General features: G+C 41.1%; 2 protein-coding genes across 6 annotated transcripts in view; both read right to left on the bottom strand.

The window, feature by feature from the left end:
• Positions 1-952, bottom strand: part of LOC144988962 (NLR family CARD domain-containing protein 3-like) — a 207703-nt gene extending 206751 nt beyond the window's left edge. For 2 of the 4 annotated variants that reach the window (XM_078940420.1, XM_078940426.1), the window contains exon 1: positions 763-952. The gene's annotated coding sequence lies outside the window, so the exon portion shown is untranslated. The remainder of the gene's footprint in view (positions 1-762) is intronic. The other 2 variants (XM_078940434.1, XM_078940441.1) reach the window with 2 other exon arrangements.
• Positions 953-7735: 6783 nt separating this feature from the next.
• On the bottom strand, positions 7736-20008 carry LOC144989136 (uncharacterized). Of its 2 annotated transcripts, XM_078941209.1 has the most exons (3): positions 19394-20008; positions 19067-19291; positions 7736-11191 (listed from the first exon to the last, which is right to left on the bottom strand). In XM_078941209.1, exons 2-3 carry the CDS (start codon positions 19212-19214, stop codon positions 9576-9578), a joined length of 1764 nt encoding a protein of 587 aa, XP_078797335.1. In that variant the 5' UTR covers positions 19215-19291; positions 19394-20008; the 3' UTR covers positions 7736-9575. The 2 variants fall into 2 exon arrangements, with proteins under 2 accessions (XP_078797335.1, XP_078797328.1); XM_078941202.1 differs by having other exon boundaries at positions 19067-20008.
• Positions 20009-20455: the final 447 nt, after the last annotated feature.

The raw sequence follows: 20455 nt of genomic DNA, 5'->3' as shown, positions 1-20455 counted from the left end.
GCAGCAGCATCAGGACTCTGATCCCTGCAGGACTCTGTGGATCTGAACCAACTTCTCTTTCTGATGTTTTTCTGGACTAAAACTAAACATCTGGATGAACTCAGTGTTCCCTCAATGACATTTGACCTTTGACCTGTTTTCCTTCATGTCCAGAATCCAGAGCCGCTCTGAAGAAAATCCATGAAGTGAGTTGAAATCCAAACACATTGAATCAGAATTGAAGCAACATCAGAGCAAAAGCAGCAGAAAATGATCAAAGCTGTTCAGATGTTCTTCCTCACATGAGAGCCTCTCATTTCATCTGATGAAGATCAAACATTTAATCCAGTCAGACATCAAGCTGCACTTCCTATTCCGCCCTGCAGAGGTCAGTGTTTGAAGATCCTAAAAAGCCTCCGTCTGTTTGCAGACCAAATCAAATCATCCTTTATCATCCAACACGTCATTCAAAGTGCTTTGCATAGAATATAATCAAAATGTAAAAACAAAATGAAAAAAGAAAAATCACAACCAGATGAAATAGGACTGAAAAAGCTGAAGCTCAGATGATTGATCCCCCTTTCAACTCCTCCAAATCATTTCATCACTTCCTGATCCAGAACTCCAAACTAATGGATCAATCTGATCTGATCTCAGCCAGGATCCTTTAGGATTCCAACAAAGAGGCTCCCAGCTGAGTCCTAACATTCAAGAACTTCTTCTGAAAGTCTTTGAAATGCAAACATCCACATTCTTTCCATCCCAGCTGTTCCATCAACTCACCCCTCTGACACAAATGCAGCTGTTCTTTCTTTGACTTCTTCCTCTGGATCTTAGGAACCGCTTTGTGTTCCTGAAGTCCAACCGGCTCCAGTTTCAGAACGGTTCTGAATGCAGCCAGGAAGCAGATTCCTGTGGACTTTGGACCTGAAGGACATGGTCTGACCCTGAAGGAGATCATAAAGTGGAATGATCTGTTATGCAGTAAACAGCTGATTGGTTGATGTTTAATCATTGACTGGATTTATGATTTCATTGTTTTCTTCTGGAAAACATCAACAGATTTGGAGTTTTTTCTTTTTCTCCAAACATCACATGATGGAAGTCTCAGGGAACTGGATCAGAAAAAAACTTTTAAACTCTGTTTCAATTTCCCATCATTTCTATTTTCTTCTCATTTTCTCTTCTTTGACCCAAAACTCCTCCAACAGGATTCCTGAAGCGTCTCTGAAAGTCAGATGTTTGAGATTCTCTATCAGGGTTTGTGTTTGTGAAAAAGACCTTCAGGATTTAGAATCTGGTTCTGGACTCTTCTGCCTGAAGAAGGTCTGACAGACAAACCCTGCAGGAAGAAACCAGATTTATTTGCAGCTTCTGCGCTCCAAAGTCTGTTTCCATGGCAACAGCAGGTCATCAGCCGGTCCCACCCACAGCAGACTGAGGAACAGTTTTGTCTCCTTTGCACATGTATGGAATAGATTACACTGTAAATACACTCAGCCCTAAATGCAAATATATAGTATTCCTGTACATTTCTAATCAGTCAACCTGGAAATCTGGACAGAACTCTAAATAGTAATAATATCTTGTACAATGTTTTCATAGCTAACTCATATTTCTATATTTAACCTATAGTTATATGTTTCCATCCTTCACTTTACTGCTTGTTGTACTTTGGTTAAACACAAACTGCATTTCATTTCGTTGTATCTGTTTATGTGCAACGACAATAAAGCTGAATCTAATCTAATCTCTCTTGGAGCAGAACAGAGCCGCTCAGAGGTCAAAGGTCAGCTGCTGCACCTTTCTGTGACTGCAGTCCTTCACCTGCTGACACGCCTACAGGACACCTGAGCAGCAGCTCCGCCCCCCAGCAGAGTCTGTGTGGGAGCTTCACTCTCCACAGGAGCAGAACCCTCAGCTGCTCCACTTCCTCTCTGCTGCTCCTTCAGGGGGCAGGAGGAGGTGTCACCTCCAGGGGGGTATTCCAGGAAGCATGTTTAAACTCCCCTGACTTTGAGCCTGAACTCTGGCTGAAATCCTCCTGAACTTGCTTACTCTGGGTATGTCGGTTCCAAAAGACCGGATATGAGTTGGCGTAACTACGCTCGACTTGGTAACCCTGGGTTAACGCACAGTACATAAAGACATTCTCAATAGATCGCAGATTTCTGGAGTCACCATGGAAACGCGTGGTGAAAAAAAAGAAAGAAAGCGCTATATTTCAGTGAGACGGAGTCTGAGATTTTAATGACGGCGTATGAAGATTATACGTCCATCAAAAAAGTAACACGGCTGCATCTGCAAAACAAAGAGTTTCTGCTTGTAGTAGAAGAACAGACAAAGTAAACGCACGAGTTTCTGATCTTATTTCCATTTTCATGTGACGCGCATATATATATATATATATATATATATATATATATATATATATATATATATATATATATATATATATATATATATATATATATATATATAAAACTTATCCAATTTTGACAGCTTAAATGAATTACTTCTACTGGTAACAAGGAATTGAGTTACATTTATTCAACCTAATTTCTTATGTCTATAAAACTCAATAATTGTCCATACAGCATCATATTACTCCAGTTCAATTTTTTCCATCTTAATGAATTATAATTCTTGAACTCTCTTTTGTCTAAGGCCGCATTTCCACTGCAGGTCTTGATGTTCATATCCGATTTTCTGACTATATCCGATTTTTTTGATGACCCGCTTACATCATCTTTTAAAAGTGACCCGTATCTGATTTTTGCAGTTACACTATACAATGCTGAAACTATCAAACGTAGACGTTCTGAGGACTACATAGCAGCATTTCCATCTTCCGCGGACCTCCTCCGGACTTTTGTGACTTTGGTTGTCATGGAGGCAACGCGGCGACAGAAGGAGGCGTTGTCTTGGGTGCTCCTGAGGGGAGAGGAAAAAAAAGAGCGCTGTTTGGCTCTCTCTGAGTTGTGAATGAGGAAGTGTTTGCAGACGTTGGGCTGTACTAACTGTTAGGAATTTTTCAACATTGTCATGATATGAAATACTTGTAGGGGTGCTATATAAACTCATCATCCTCTCCCTCCCTCTCACTCATGGTGCAGAGACGTAAGCATAGTAGGACAAAATAACTCGGCAAAACACAGTAAAACAGCTAAACAACTAAACACATTTGGTCAAAAACCCACACTTAAACCCAAATCCGTCCACACAGGCAAAGGGAATGGTATCCCACAATCCCTTGCGGTGCCGATCTAACAGCAGCACCAAAGTTACACCTACTTATTGAATTAATTTGAATGTAAGGAAAACTAAATGTCTGAAAACTACGTGTAATTTTTAGACTGACTTAACAAAAAATATTTTTAATTATTTTAATTGAAGCAAATAATTAAGTTAGATCAAAGTAAAAAAGTTTATCTTTCCAACATCCATATGTGGTCTTATCAGCCTCTCACTGTGGAAAAAGTATTATCTGAGCTTCTTCATCCACTAAATCATCTTCAAATGGACACGCCATGCTGCTTCACCTCTCTGTAAACAAACTAACCTTCAACTAAACCTGCTCCAGACCAGGTTATGTTCAGAGCATGAGTTGCCATGGTAACTTGACCTACCCTGAAACATACCTCCATTTCTGGAACTGAAAGCTGAGGTTATCAACTTCCTTAGCCTCAAACTTATCGTGGGAGCTAGCAGAACCTGCTTTCTGGAATACCCCCCTGGACAGACTTTTAAACCGCAGGATATTTTTAAAATACAGATTTTATGCAGGTGTCTGGATTCAGTCAAGAGTTGGATAAATAACAACTTTCTCCAACTAAATGAAGTCAAAACGGAGGTTCCTAGTCTGTGCTCCTGACAGTTCCCCCCAGATAGTCCGGTGGTTTTGTCCACTTGCTTCCTCTATCAAATCATCTGTCAGGAACCTCAGGGTAACCCTCAACCCAGTTTTACCCCTTGACTCCCACATTGGGTCACTTGTACGCTCTTGTCTTTATCATCTTAAAAACATTGCAAAACTGAGTCCAATTGTTATGCGTTCTGAGTCGGAGATGCTCATCCACGCTTTTTATTTCACCTCTTCTTGATTACTGCAACTCCATCAGACAAAAACTCGTAATTTTACTTTTTTTCCCTTTTTTGTGGTGGCCCCAAAACTCCGTCGTACTGTTGAAGCATTACAATGTTTTTTTTCCTCCTTAAATTCAAATGACTTTGACCTGCATCTTTACCAGCTGGTTCAGCACTTCAGGGCGTCTGTCTGCGCACAGACACACGCGCAGACACACGCCCAGACACACACGCAGACACACGCACACACACGGGAGGATCATTTTTAAAGACTGTCACATTTTACAGCAAGAAGCAGAATCCCATCCCTCTGAGCTCTTTAATAATATCAATACAAATGCGTGTTTTTTTCTGCAGGAGAAGATACAAAATCAATGCATCTCTATGATTGTGCGGGACTAAATTCTCAGAGTTTTGCGGTGCGGATGGGAGTGGACGTACATATTGCAGGTTGCGGGCGGGAGTGTAATGCACACGTCGCGGGAGCGGGCGGGATTGGTATACGGCAGGCGCGGGCGGGAGCGGGATGAAAAAAATAGTCCAGCGCAGGGCTCTACTCCCTTCCTCTCAGCCTCAGTGTTTTCGTTTAAAAAAAAAAAAGCTAAAAACCTGTTTGAAATTGCTTTTTCTTAACTATTTTTTTGTATTATTCTCTGTGTTTTACTATGTTGTACTGTGTTTTATTTTTATCTTGAAAGGTGCTACACAAATAAAGTTTATTATTATTATTACTATTCTTAAAATGGTCAAAAACAGGACTAACAGTTCTTCTAATGTACGACTTAAAACAGGGATTAAAATATTAGTAGGCTGAAAGATCATATTGTGCCTGAAAATAATTTAAATACAACATTGTTTTATATCTCTGCAGTGACGAGGCCATTTGATATACTCTGTATGTTGGTTCTTAACTGAACCAACTTCAGCTCTTTTCTTCTGGCAGAGCTTAGAAGAAATGGAAACCTCCTTTGTTCTGACTGTTTGCTCCAAATCCCAGATTCAGGAATTCCTCCAAGAAGTTCAGCTCAGAGATCATCAGCAGAGAAAAGCCTGAAGTTCTGATGACAACAGAACATGATCAATATTATTGATCCCCATGGAATCCAGAAGAAACTCTGAGGTGAAGACATGAAGACACAAGCTTCAGAGACATGAGGACAAGTCAGAGTGGATTCATTCTGGACTTTCTTCTCACATCTTCTCTTCACAACATCTTTGTCTTTGATCCTTCAAATCTTCTGAAATCTGATCATCCATGGATTGTTTTTGTGGATCAGATCCAGAGTTGCTGAAAGTTCTGCTGCCCTCTGCTGGTCAAAGTGTCCAAACAGCAGAGAGGAGATTCTCTGGGATTCCTTGGAGTCCAGATTCTCCTGGATGTGAACAGTCTCTGCTTCTGGAACAGAAGAGTCCTTCTCAGAGCAGCATTGAGGATCTGTTCTGTCCGGCTGAGAGCGCTCCCTGCTGGTAGGAGACAGAAGCACATCAGCTGCTTTTCTTTGGCCGTTCAGAAACAGTCTGGAGACTCTAAAAAACCTCCACTTCCTGCAGAGCATCATGTTTGATCCTCTTCCTTCAGAAACGGCTCCATTGTTCCATGGCTCAGCAGTTTGACTAAAGCAGCTGAGAGTCTGGATGCAAACAGACCTCAGCAGCTCATCCAGAACGCCATGACAGAAGCACATGCAGCAGCACGTGCACGCTCCCAGAGAGCAGCAGCTGATCCAAGTCCTGAGACCTTTCTGTTCTGCTTGGAGCACACTTCAACATGAACTTCATTTCCCATCATTCCATCTGTCAGGAGAGAACAGCTGCAATCAGCTTCCTTCAGGAATGACTGCAGGTAGAAGGATCTTTCATTCTTCAGCACCACCAGGACACATAAAACAGGAAAATAAAATATTTGACAATCCAGTTGATGAGAAGCTGCAGAAAGACTGAAATCCATCAGATTGTAAAAACGTAGAGGTGATGATGATGATGATGTGATGAAGATCAGACGCTGATGTCACTGATGTTCTGGCTGTTGATGGGCTGGATGTGGTTTAAACGTTGAAGAAAAATATTTCCAGTTTTAAATAGATGAGACTAATAAAGTTCTTGGAAAGACCCTGTCTGCTGCAGGACCTGTGCAGTTGCATTGTGGGTAATAATGTTCTGTTTGGGATATTTGCTGGATTCTGGATGTAGACAGTTGTGTTGGTCTTGATTGTTTAGCGTTGTGGTTTGGATGTTTGTTGTTATTTGTAGCACAGCTGAGTAGGTTCTTAATAGACAACATGTTGCTCTGCCAATGTGCCTTTGGGCCAACTTGATTGGGCTGTTTGGAAGAATAATGAGGAGAAATGAGAGCCTCCATCAGATAATTTCTGCTGTTTTTCAGAATCTGAACCTGAAAGCTGTCTGTCATATTTATGCAGCCTTTTTCAATAGAAACTGATCCAAACTGCAGATTCTATTGATTTCTCCATCAGATTTATGTCTACTTCATTCTATCTTTCAGTCACAAACACAATGGTCATATTTTAGTTTTTCTATTCATACCATTAAACCTGGTAATGCTTCAGTCTCCATCTAATGCCAAAATATAAGCAAGATTCAAGTCATTTTATGCTCACCAGGGGCAGGAGGAGGTTGGTTTGGGGACCATAGGTTTTCCTTTCTGCTCTTTGCAGATGATGTTGTCCTGTTGGCTTAATCAAGGCTGGACCTCCAGAGTGCATTGGGTTGGTTTGCTACAGAGTGTAAAGCGGCTAGGATGAGGGTCAGTACAGCTTAATCTGAGGCCAGTGTTCTTGACCGGAGAAAGGTAGTTTGCCATTTCTCGGTGGGTGGAGGGTTCCTGCCCTGGGTGGAGGAGTTTAAATATCTTGGGGTCTTGTTCAGGAGTGAGGAAAGGCCAGAGCGGAGTTTGTGGAACATTCGAAGTTGTGCAGTCGCTTTAACGGCCCGTTGAGAGCTGAGCCAAATAGCAAAGCTCTCAATTTACCTGTCGATCTTTGTTCCAACACTCACCTATGGTCATGAGCTCTGGGTCATGACTGAAAAAATCAAGGTCCGAAATACAAGCAGCTGAAACGAGCTTCCTCCACAGGGTGGATAGACGCTCCCTTAGAGATAGGGGGAGAAGCTCTTTCACCCGCGGAGAGCTTGGAGTGGAATCGCTTCTCCTCCACATCAAAAAGAGCTAGTGGAGGTGGCTCGGGCATCTAGTCTGAATGCCTCCTGGACACCTCCTTGGGGAGGTGTTCCAGGCATGTCCAACTGAGCGGAAGCCCTGGGGCAGGCCCAGGACACGCAAGATACTACGAGACTATGACTCTCGGCTGGCCTGGGATCACCTAGGGTTCTCCCCAGAGGAACTGGAGGAAGTGCAAGGGAAGTCTGGGCATCTCTGCTGACCTCGCAACCTGGTTCTGGATAAAAGGAGGAAGATGGACGGATGGATGGAGTATTGAAATAATGTGCTTATAGTGAATGCAATTCTTTGTATTTAAAAATGCCATGCATGTGTGGCACCAGAAATGAAGAACATCAATTAACTTACCCTTGAACTTACGCGGGTAACATCACATGCCCTGTTCTTTGGAACAGAGTCCAGCTTTGGAACCAGCAGAGAACCAACAAACAGCACAAACCCACACTGTGGGAAAGACTCCACACTTCTGACTGATGTTCATGTCCACTTTATTATTCACAGATAAGATTGGAACAGAACACTGAGAACCAAAAAGAACAGAGGAACAGTTCTAATGTCTACTAGAAAACACGAATCACATGAAACACACAAACACCAGTCTGGTTCTTTATCTGCCTGAAAACTTCCTTCTGACATTTTTTTAGGAAAATCTTTTCCTTACTTAACTTGGTTTAACAAAATATAAAATGCGGTTACTACTTTTTAAGTAAAATAATAATCAAATGTTCACTGATCACATAAAAAGTGTCAGAATTAAAGACATCTAAAAAATCTTTCTAGTGTTGTCATGGTAACACACATGAACAACATACTTATCATCTCACCTTAAACTACAATCACATTGAATCCTTTCACTATTTAACTCTAATAATACAAAACAACACATTTCTATTAGCGGATACATCTGAAAGAATTCCTTGTGTGGATTTTTTTTTAACCATTTTTGTCAATGAAAGCAGCAAAGCTCTTATTGTCTAGTATCTTTACACAGATTTAAACATATTGGTTCTTTTATTTTATTTGTTTGATAATTGTTGCTTAAAGAATATAAAATACAAAGACTGTTGTAAAAGATTTAAAGTATCATATCAATCTCATGAGTGACAGTTATAGTGTTTTATGAATGTGTTTTAAATCTGTTAATGGGCTGATTATTTTGAACGTGTTTTTGGAGACCTCTAGCGGTCGCGTCAGGTACTGTTGATCAACACATTAATTTGAATAATCTTTATTGAAAAGTGCACATGTAGAAACAGAAAGGATTCGCTAGCATGCACGCACTTGGTTTGTCAGTGGAAAGAATTTGTTGCATACGTCTCAATTAAGAGGTTGCATTGCCGGTATGTGGAGAAAATTTAATCTTGAGACTTTTGAATTTCGATATAAGAAACATGTTAATCAGTCTATTATTTTTGGAGTTTGTGAAGTTGTGATGCAGTGCTATGCATATATATACACGTTAATTGTACTGATCATTTGCTTTCTGTTTTACCCTTTTAAGAATCATTAAACCTGATGACAACGTTCAACGGTCTCCAGAGTCGTGGTATGATACGAGTGTTCAAAAGCTCCTGCATTGGGCATGCATGAAACAGCACACAGTCTTTAGAAAACGGTTCATTGTTATGTTCAACACTAACTTGTGTCTCCTTCTTATTGAATGACTGCATCAATGTGTTATGTAGGCCAACAGTCTGTGGTTCTGTGTTCATGTAATGAAAGCTCGGGCTGCTTTGGAGTATATGAGCACATTAGGGTTTGAGCCCAAGAGTTTTAAATATTAAAAACAAAAAATTAACCAAAATATACAAATAAGTGAAAATATTCAAATTTTCTGAAATACAGAAACCAAAGTGATCGGTTGTGCTGCAGAGGTAAAGGGGTCCACCTGTGATCAGAATATCACAGGTACAATTACCATTTTGCCCGTCCATGTGTCATTGAACAAAACTAAACCCCACATTGATCCTGGTGGTTATATGTTGGTGCCAGTGTGAGACAGTACAGCTGCCATCAGTGTGTAAATGGGTGTGTGTGGGAGTGAATGGGACTGAATATTAAGTACTTTTGGCTTTTAAAGAAGGTACATAAGCGGTATATCCCATACGTATATGGCAACATAAAACCAAGGCTTAAAATATTTCAATCTAAAAATCATCATTTTTAATAAAATGCTAGTTTCTGTTTTTATGGAAGAATATGTGTACTTTTTCCAAATCTTTCCCTCTTCTCATGTAAACCTTGTGTTTTTTACTGCACAAGTTCTCTGCTCTAGGTTTTCCTGAGTTTAAAGTTTTTAATAAATCCTTTGTTAAAAAGTCTTAAAATGTTTTTCTCTTACGTGAGTTCTCATGTGTTTTTTGAGACTAGATGAGTCACTAAAACATTTATTGCATTCTATACAAGAAAAGGGCTTTTCTCCTGTATGAGTTCTCATGTGTGTTTTAAGATTAGATACATTACTAAAACTTTTCTTACATTCTTTACAAGAATAAGGCTTTTCTCCTGTGTGAGTTCTCATGTGTGTTTTAAGATTAGATACATTACTAAAACTTTTTTTACAATCTTTACAAGAAAAAGGCTTCTCTCCTGTGTGAGTTCTCATGTGTGTTTTAAGATGAGATATACGATTAAAACTTTTGTCACATTCTTTACAAGAAAAAGGCTTTTCTCCTGTATGAATTCTCATGTGTGTTTTAAGATTAAATACATTACTAAAACTTTTTTTACATTCTTTACAAGAATAAGGCTTTTCTCCTGTGTGAGTTCTCATGTGTTTTTGGAGATGAGGTAATTGACTAAAACTTTTATCACATTCTTTGCAAGAAAAAGGCTTCTCTCCTGTGTGAGTTCTCATGTGGGTTTTAAGATGAGATGTACAATTAAAACTTTTGTCACATTCTTTACAAGAAAAGGGCTTTTCTCCTGTATGAGTTCTCATGTGTTTTTGGAGCTCAGATAATTGACTAAAAGGTTTAGCACATTCTTTACAAGAAAGAGGCCATTCTCCTGTGTGAATTCTCATGTGTTTTTTGAGACTAGACGATTCACTAAAACCTTTTCGACATTCTTTACAAGTAAAAGGCTTTTCTCCTGTATGAGTACTCATGTGGCTCTTGAGATGAGATACACGACTAAAACTTTTTTTACATTCTTTACAAGAAAAGGGCTTCTCTCCTGTGTGAGTTCTCATGTGTGTTTTCAGATTACATCTTTGACTAAAACTAACATCACATTCTTTACATGAAAATCGCTTCTCTCCTCTATGAGTTCTCATGTGTCTTCGGAGATGAGATGAATCACTAAAACCTTTATTACATTCTTTACAAGAAAGGGACTTTTCTCCTGATCGAGTTCCTACATTAAATGGTTTGTTAGCGATTCTTGAGTTTTCGCCAGACTTGAAGGAGGAAAGTCTTTTCTGTTTTGAAGATTCTTTGTGTTTCTTAACCAAATCATCCTTTCTACTACCATCAGAGTCACACTCACTGTGAGAGCCGTCCACACTTTGGACATGACTTCTGTCTCTTCTCTTCATCTGATCTCTGTTCTGTGGGTCTGTCTCTTCATCTGTAGTTGATGTTGATTCTGTCTCTTCATCTGTAGTTGATGTTGATTCTTCATGTTGGTTTCCTTCTTCATCCTGACTATCAGTTACATTAAAGCTCTGCTGATTGTTTAGATCTGCTTCACTGTTCTCATCTTCCTCATAAGTAGGAATCTCCATCAAGGTATCAGTCTCCTGCTTCAGATCAAGGTGATCTTCATCCTGATTGATGCAGAGTTCCTCTGGTTCCTCTTTAATCTGTGATGGTTCTGGATCCTCCGGTTCCTCTTTATAATGCGGAGGGTCCGGTTTCTCCGGTTCAACTCTGAAGTTCCTTTGTCGGTTGCAGAGATCTTCAGTCACCCAATCCTGGGGGAGGACTGCAGAAAAACAAACAGAGATACTTTTTATGTTTTGAGGACTTTGTGTGTTGTTAATAAACACTATTAACTGCTTATCTTAAAACACCAATTGTCTGTGAAGACTCTCATTCATACAGTTTGTTTCCATCACAGTAGTAGGTTTAAAAAATGCCATCTGGACATTATCATTTTTAAAATTGAATACATTTCACCTTTGATCCAAATTGTCAATTGTGGATTAGCTGGTGAAAAAGCAGGTTTATTAGTGCTCTTGGGGGAGGAGTCAAACTTGAAACTGGAAAAACTTGATAAACTTTTACCTAAACTAAATGACATTAACAGCTGAAAGAGATGGCCAGGTTGGGGAGTGTAGCCCCTGTCTCTCCAACTCTAGCTGAGAACAAAGGAATCCTAAAGACCTCGAAGTGAAACTGGTTCGGTTTGTTTGTCTGGGACTGATTTAAACCTGAGACCACCTCTTATTAAGAGAAGGTTTATCTTTCTTGACAAAGACGCCTTCTTTCACTCACCGTGTCTGACCAAACAGATGAGAGCTGAAGACCTCTTGTGTTGGACATATTTCACTGTTACAACATGTGGTTATGAATCTTCTGACACACAAGGAGTATATTTGAATGAACCACTTTATTAATTTAGGCTAGACTTAAGTTAGATTGATTATATTTTTAATAAGCACATACTTATGCATACAAATACACACAAAGCATTTCAGTCACGCACACTATTTGTGCAAATGTGATCTTACACCTGAGCTCCAGTGGGTGTTTCTGTTCTGTTTCTGCCTTATTCTGTTCTGTTCTGTTGATGATGGGATGTAAAAAATAAAGGAGAGAGAGCCCGGTCATTCCTACACCAAGAGCCCCACCGAAGCAGCAGTGGTAGATCCCCTACACCAGGGGGGGGCAATTATTTTAACTCGCGGGCCACATTGATTCCAGATGTTTTTATGGCAGTAAAACTCCTCACTGCCTAAATACACTTTTCTCAGACAGACATGAACATTTTCACCTTTTCTCTTGTCTAAATTCTTAAACCTTCATAGAAATGAGGTCCAGGATCTTAGAATGAAAACAAAGATCTGATCGCGATCAAAGATTTCTGTAGATCTGAGAGCTGCGCGTTTCTGTACAGGAGTCGCGGCACGGACTGGGGAGATTGATTGACAAGGTCTCCAGCCAATCAGGACACAGAACAGGGTGCCGTGTTTAAAAAAGGCAGCATGATCGCTCAGAAATAATGAGCTAAACCGGGAAAGATTAAAAGCGACATAGAAAGGGAAGACCGTCTTCTGGTCTATTTGACAGATTTTTTAGAGGTTTCCAGGTAAAACACAGACTGCAGAAGGTGGAATAAAATGTCACGTCTTGATCGTGTGACCAGATAAAAAAAAAAAAAACACATGGGTCTCTGATATTGTTCAGCGGGCCGGACCAAAGATGGAGGTGGGCCGGATCCAGCCCACGGGCCGTAGTTTGCCCACCCCTGCCCTACACAGTACAGTACAGATAGAGGACAATCACGTCCACCACCCAGATAGCTAGAGATAGAGGCCACACTGGAGGCAAGGAGGGTGAAGTGTCTGCTTTAAAAGGTGTGTTTTTTTAGGCTTAATCATTCTATAAACATTATATGTTGTGCTGAAGATTTCAGTGTTTACTCTGCCTCAAAACATCTGTGTAACTTTTCTTTATTAAACTTTAATTATGTAGTTCATTGACTACCTCTGCTATGATGCATCCCTCTCTCGGATTGGACAGTAATGAGAAAGTTCTGATACTAAAAACTCTCATCTTTAATTTGGGTCAAAAACATTGTATTGTTTTGCTTTTTATTCAAGATTAAAATTAGTGATCACGTAAAATGACATCATATGGCATTTCATCGCTGCCATTAATTGAATGAGAGCAAAGACAACTGAGCAGGTGTATTCAGGAACTGAGTGAGTGAACCTTACAACCACCTGGGAGCAATTTTAACTGAGTGACCCCACATTATACTACTGCACGCCTGCAATCCTAACTGAGTGACCCCACATTATACTACTGCACGCCTGCAATCCTAACTGAGTGACCCCACATTATACTACTGCACGCCTGCAATCCTCACTGAGCGGTGATCCTGCGCTTCACTTCCCTTTTGCGGGCTTGCTTGGGTTTATGTGTTAATGGGGCGTTTTCTGTCCTTTGGGGGCATTGATTTTTCTGGTTGATCTTATTGGCCGATATTTGCTGGTCAAATCCGGCGAGGCAGGCGGAGCTTTCATTTTTCAGAGCAGGGGGAACAACTGTCAGAACAGAACAACAGAACAACTGTCTTGAAAACCCTGGAAATGCAAAGAGACACGATTATGAAGCACAGTTTAAACTGCAGCTATCAGCTACGTGGAGGAACTCGGGAATAGAGCAGCTGCAGTTCGGTTAGGTTTGAAAGATCTTCACAGATTCTGACTTCTGGCCTCAATAACTCTTCTGATAAACCTTAAATGTGACAGCAAGTATCTAATTATTTTGTAGGGGGGTGTATTGGCAAGAGTCTGGCGACACAATACGTATCCCAATATTTTACCTAAACATATCTTCTTTTTTCTTTTCTTTTAAATATGACTTTGAAAAAACTCTTCTTGAATTTCAACATGTCTTCCATTGTAATAAAATGGTCAAATTCAGTTTATTTAATGATCTTAATGTTAAGCACTGCAACTGTATCTCCTATATCAGCTGCTTTTACCCAAACAAATGAATTGTGCTTTAATTTTGGTAGCTAAAAATATAGAAGCCTCCCCCACCCTCTGTATTTTTTATACATTAAACTTGGAAGGGGCTCGTCAATGATCAATGAAATAATCAATGAGACAGGAGCGCACACGCACGCAGACACACACACTTGCACACATACTCATGAGACGCGAACACACTCTCGCGTTTCATTTAGTGATGCCCGTCTGTGAGGCGGCCACTGCGTGTGAGAGGAACAGGCAAAGCCACTGTAAGTGGCTAAAATGTGTGGAGGGGGAGGGGCCTAGAGGTAATCGAGCTCGTGTAAACATCTGTGGGAAGGAAACGGAGACAAATATCATCACAACCTGATATGTGTCTGAGGTATGAGCAAGTGAACTATTGATTCGTTCTTCTGACCTGCGGCTTGTGTACCAGTGCCAGAGTGTACAGCAGGGGTCTCAAACTCGCGGAGCAAACCACGGTTCTCATGCACGGCTGTTTACGCAGCACACCGCTCCCGCGGGAGATGGTCAGCTGCTTGCATATGGTCAAACATATGCATGCAAAAACACGCTTTAGTCTTAGACACACTTAAAACACGTGGGGAAAATGCAACGATGGACGTGTTTGAGGTGAACCAGCGCCTGGATTGTTGGGGTGACCAGGCCCGAGGGGGGGGGGGTATGAAGGCGAAGCTAAAGCGAGACTGAAGGAGAACAGGAAGTCCTTAACATTGAATTTCGTTTGAATATACCTCTCACCTTCAGTGTGATCTGTGCTATTGTATATTTTAGATTGATTTGAATGTTTTGTAATGTATGTAGCCTTTTTTTTTAATCATTTAGTATTTTAAATTATTTGAATTGATCACTCAAGTACAAAAACCCATCAGGACACATGTCCCATAATGCATTGTTTTGTAGTCTGTAGGGCAGCTTTCAGTCAGTTCAGTACTAAATTTCCAGCTGCGTTCACTCAGGTTGGCGCCTTGCTCCCCCCTTTCTCGTGATATTTTTGTTTTGATTGACAGGTGATGTTAGAGCAAAAACAAAAATATACGTCACACACCAGGTGATCTGAACAGCGTTGCATCCATCTGGGTGATCTCAAATTATTGTGCATCTTGGCTGCACCTATTTGGTGTCGCCAACATGAATTTCCATCCCCTAATGTTTACATACATTTACGTATTGTTTGAAACTGTGAAATGACCGAAAGGTTACTACGGTAATCACTTTGTTACTAAAAACTTTTTTTTATTCTGAATGTATAGTATTTTGTTTACTATTTGTACTGTCATGACAGTGATGGTGCTGTCAGTTTACCTGTTGTTGCATCAACAAAAGTGCAGAATAAAATGTGACACTGAATTAGAAACAGCACATTGTAATTTCTGCATCTATTATTAAAGTATTTATTAGTAATACAGTGGAAATTAGTAGATCTGGTTAGCATGTTGATTAACGGTATGCGCCCCTAAAATTTCTGGTTGTGCCCCTAAAATTTTCAGTTGGGGGCCACAGTGCTCCTGGTGAAAAAAGTCAGTCTGGAGCCCTGAAGGCTGATGTCATTCCCACATCCACATCCCACAGCCAGGATGCAGATTGCAGTATGTCCCGCATGGATTAAAGCTACTGTTGTTAGCCCGTGTTAGCATACTGCTAGCTCTGGCTTCTTTCCAGCTCCCTTCTTCAACAGACAAAGCACTGGCCACACGGATTTAAATTAAAATGATGAGCGAACATTAATAAAAGCACGTTTAGAAGATCATCTCATATAATGCGGAGCTGACATATCTATATATGCAGCCGCTCGGCGGAACTCATTTCCTCTTCCTGTATTACAAACACCACTGAGCATGAATGAACGATTTATTCCAACCGAAAGTGTGACCCCATGTGAACGTTTGTTATAATCTGAAAACATTTTTCTGCACCCATGAACACTGTTGAATTCTAATCCGACCATTGATCCCATCAAGATATTTTGTACATGTAACTGCAGCTTATGGTGTCGACTCGCAGCGTGGCGGGGATCACAATGGTGTCTCTCCATTGTCAGGTCAGTCACCCATCGTCCATCAGCACAACCCTAATTAGCCGCTGCACTGCTTCATTCGTTTTGGGCAGCCGTGGTGCAGCGGTAGGGTGGTCGACGCATGATCGCAAGACTGCAGGTTCGATTCCCGCCTTGCACGCCCATGTGTCGAAGTGTCCTTGGGCAAGACACTGAACCCCACCTTGCCTCTGGTGGGAGGTTGGCGCCATATTCGGCAGCGGAGGCGCCATCAGTGTGTGAATGTGTGTGTGAATGGGTGAATGGGACTGTGACTGTAAATTGCTTTGGGCCTTCAAAAGAAGGTAGAAAGCGCTTTATAAGTATACGCCATTTATCTGAGCAGCTAAAAAGTACAGCAATCCACGTTTTTACATGTTGCTGGCAGCAAAATGAAACAGAGTTTCTGTTTGGTATCCATCCCAAGTAAAAACGAAGTAGTTCATGTTAGAGCTCTGCGCGGGACTATTTTCTTCATCCCGCTCCCGCCCGCGCCCGCTGAATTTTTGACCAATCCCGCCCGCTCCCGCAACGTATGAGTTACACTCCCGCCCGCTCCCGCAATATGTATGTCCACTCCCGCCTGCACCCACAAAACTCATAGAATTTAGTCCCGCACAGTAATAGAGATGCATTCATTTTGTATCGTCTCCCGTCCCGCAGGAAAAAAACGCGTATTTTTATTGATATTATTACAGAGATTCATGTCCCTCCTCCAGCCTCATCTTTTCATGCATTCCTCTTTTGTGTAATTTGCAACTTAATTATTAAATATATTTTCACAAATCCTGTTCGGTTAAAAGTGTGCGTGCGCGCGCGCGCAGACAGACGGCCTGAAGCGCGCTCCTAGTAAGAGGCGGGGCGGGGCGTTGCACACCCCCAACAACAGGTTAGATGACAGAGGCCATTGGGCGTCCCTCCCCCTTGCTTTCACGGAGCTTCAGTACATAAGAATCCAACAGCCGCACAGCGTAACGTGGTCCGCTAATATATATTCATGAGATATTCATGGCAGCACTGATCCCGCAGGGGTTTTTTTTGCCGCCCGCTCCCGCCCGCAGCACAATTCGTACCGCCCAATCCCGCGATATTTGGGTTGGGTCCCGCGGGACCCGGCGGGACCCGATCCCAATGCAGCCCTCTAGTTCATGTCTCTTAACAACAGAACAAGCTGCCTCTGGCTGCAGTCTTCCTGTTGTCTTGTGTAGTGTGGTGCAGCTTAAAGAGGCTCTGTGTTCTCTGCTGCCAACTAGAGGTTGGAGGGTGAAGTGGAAAACAATAGTCAGACACAAAAGAACGCTCAGAAATAATTAAATAAATATCGTCCTGACAGCATTTTCATTGATATAAGTATCACCAAATGAAATATCGCGATATTTTATAGAACTGATTTTTTCTTACACACCTATTATTTCGTATAAACACACAGAGTGAACTACAAATGCATTTCAAAAGAAAAAAAGATTGTTTTTTATTGCCTTTTAATCAGAATTTTCCTTTTCAAGCTGTGAAGGCAGACATGCAGCGCGCTGGCTGCCAAGGGACCGTCAACAAAGTGCATCATCTGTGAAACACCATTCTGTAAAAGTCAATAAACCTTTAAAAGGGTAATACATGTCTATATCTATATGAACGGGTAATAAAGACTTGTCAGAATATTCATGCTAGATTACATATTTAGTGAGAAAGTCAATCTCTATTTAATTGCATATAGTTTTAAAAATTTAATAGACATATGAATCATAACATGTGTGCACAATAGCTCTAAGATACTAAAGCAAATGTCCCCAAACATTTTGTACTGACTAATCATGACCTTGTTGTCCTACAATCAAGATTATATCATAAATTCACTATGTTTATCTTTAGGAATTTTTCATATTAACAATTGGATCAGATTTGGTCAGAAATCTTCAAAAGCTCTAAAGATGTTGTAGTTACTGACACAGAACTTCCTGTACTGACTAATCATGACCGTATCTTCCTAATACAATAAAGATTATGTCAAAAAAAATCTAGCATCTTCAGAGCTATTGAGGATTTTTGATGAAATCTGATCCATTTTTTAATATGAAAAATTCCTAAATATATACAAGTGAAATATTGACATATTCTTTATTTTAATATGACAATAAGGTAATGATTAGTCTGTACAGAAGGTTAGGTGACAGTAGCTTCAGTATCTTCATGACTATTGACCACTTTAGTCATGATTCATATTTCTACTAAAATTTGAAAAATATATGCAACAAATTAAAATAAAGACGGTCTTTCCTACAGAATATTCATTATAACACGAATATGCTGACGAGTCTTGTAAAGAGTGACAAAGACATCCCTGAACAAACCCAGGTGAGCGTGCAAAGAGGAACCAGGCGGGATCACCGCTCAGTTTGGGTTGCAGGTAGTTGTAAAATGCGGTCGCTCGGTTAGAAATGCGTCCGGGCGGTTGTAAGGTTCCTCACTCAGGTCCTGAATACGCCAGCTTAGTTGTCTTGATGCTCTTTCACTTTATGGCTAGACCTGTGACAGAGTGGGATTTTTAAATACCGTGGTGATGAACCAGCAGGGAAGACACATGTGTGTCTTCTTAAAAAAAGGGTAGCAGCTGTTTTTTTTCCTTTTCATTTTGACATTCATTCAACCAGGAAGTTTATTTTTCTGTCACGCGTTTCTAACTTGTGGTCTCTGTTTTCTTACTGTACTGAAGTGTTTATGGAGACACAACACCTGCAATGCAGACTAGACACAAACACACCATTCTAATGACGTATCTAGTATGTTTATATCTTCCCTTAATGGATAATAAAACAGCCTTTTAGCCTTGAGAACAGAGAGAGGACAGCCGCAGAGACTAACAGGTCGTGTTTCTCCACCTCTCCCCTTTTGGAAAAGGTTTGAACATTCATGCAGACTCTTGTGTGTCTTTTCATTTCCCAGCTGCTCAAATCAGAATTTAATCCAGGAATCGGTTCAGCGGTTTTTGAACAGGACCTGGTCCAAGGTGGACAAATGCAGTGGATGTTCCTTTAGTGCGCTCGCAAATCGGAATCCAAATTCAGCGTCGTTACATTTAAATGTTTAGTCACATGATACATACCGACTACGTGTAGCTGCAGCTGCGGGTTCCAGCTGCTATCCAGCAGTCTGCGCTGACGACAGAGCTCCTCCTCCTCGTTCTGGACGATGGTTCCTTCAGCAGCAGAAAGTTGTTCTCTGACAGAACCTTCCTGAGGTTCTGAAGACATGGTTCCTGCTCCGATCTTCAGCTCCAACTCCCACAAACACCGCCGTCCTCTTCACTGCAGCTCCGATCGATCATCTGCTAGTCTCACAATCACAGCAATCCACGTTGTCTTTCCGTTCAACACTTCTTCACTCATTTACGACACTTTGGAAAATGCTGAGAGTTCCCACACACACGAACCACGTATCGTCCTTTCTGTCCAAAAACCTCACAAACGTCCCAAAAAGACACCACCGTCCTCTCAACACAAGCTAACGCTGCTAGCCTGCTAACAAGCTAACGCTGCTAGCCTGCTAACAAGCTAACGCTGCTAGCGCCTCGTGCTGTTCTTCTTCTCTGTTTGGCTAACAGCGTCATGGTGCTTTAGCGCCACCAGCTGGTCTGGAGTAAATCTACACACGTCAGTCAGAATGTTCCCAGTTTTTTTCTGGGAAATTCAATCAAATGTTTCACTCGATTCATTACTTACTATGTTTGCCTCTTTGTTCAAATTTTTTTTTCAAATTCAAATTTTGCCTCTTTGTTAAGATAAAGTCGTTTAAGATGAATAAACTACGGTGGCCCAGAAGGGTCACAACACAACACATTAACTTTACACACAACACATTAACTTTACACACAACACATTAACTTTACACACAACACATTAACTTTACACACAACACATTAACTTTACACACAACACATTAACTCACAACACAACACATTAACTCACAACACAACACAATAACTCACAACACAACACATTAACTCACAACACAACACATTAACTCACAACACAATAACTCACAACACAACACATTAACTCACAACACAACACATTAACTCACAACACAATAACTCACAACACAACACATTAACTCACAACACAACACATTAACTCACAACACAACACAATAACTCACAACACAACACAATAACTCACAACACATTAACTCACAACGGAAGTAAAGCTGCAATAGAAGTGCTTTTATTTTGAAATTTCCACTGGGCTGAGCGGCTAACTGCCTAACAGAAAGTAACGTCACAGTGAGCTGTGGAGGGAGCATGATTTTCTACAAGAGAAGCTACACAATGTTAACGCACAGTCCTCCGCGCTGCACTCACACCCCTCTCTGTCGCTGCACGTGCTCCGCTCCTCTCCGTTCTTCAGCCCCCTTCTCTCACACTCACTCGGTCCCCAACACCCCCCCACCCATCCACACACCCTCCCAGTCCCTGCATGCGCTCCTCTCCTTTCCT

Source organism: Oryzias latipes, chromosome 2 (genome assembly GCF_053564925.1).
Source record: "Oryzias latipes strain Hd-rR chromosome 2, Olatipes_Hd-rR_3.1".
In the NCBI taxonomy this organism is placed as follows: Eukaryota; Metazoa; Chordata; class Actinopteri; order Beloniformes; family Adrianichthyidae; genus Oryzias; species Oryzias latipes.
Note: the sequence above shows the minus strand (reverse complement) of the source record. Positions and strands in the feature narration are given on the sequence as shown.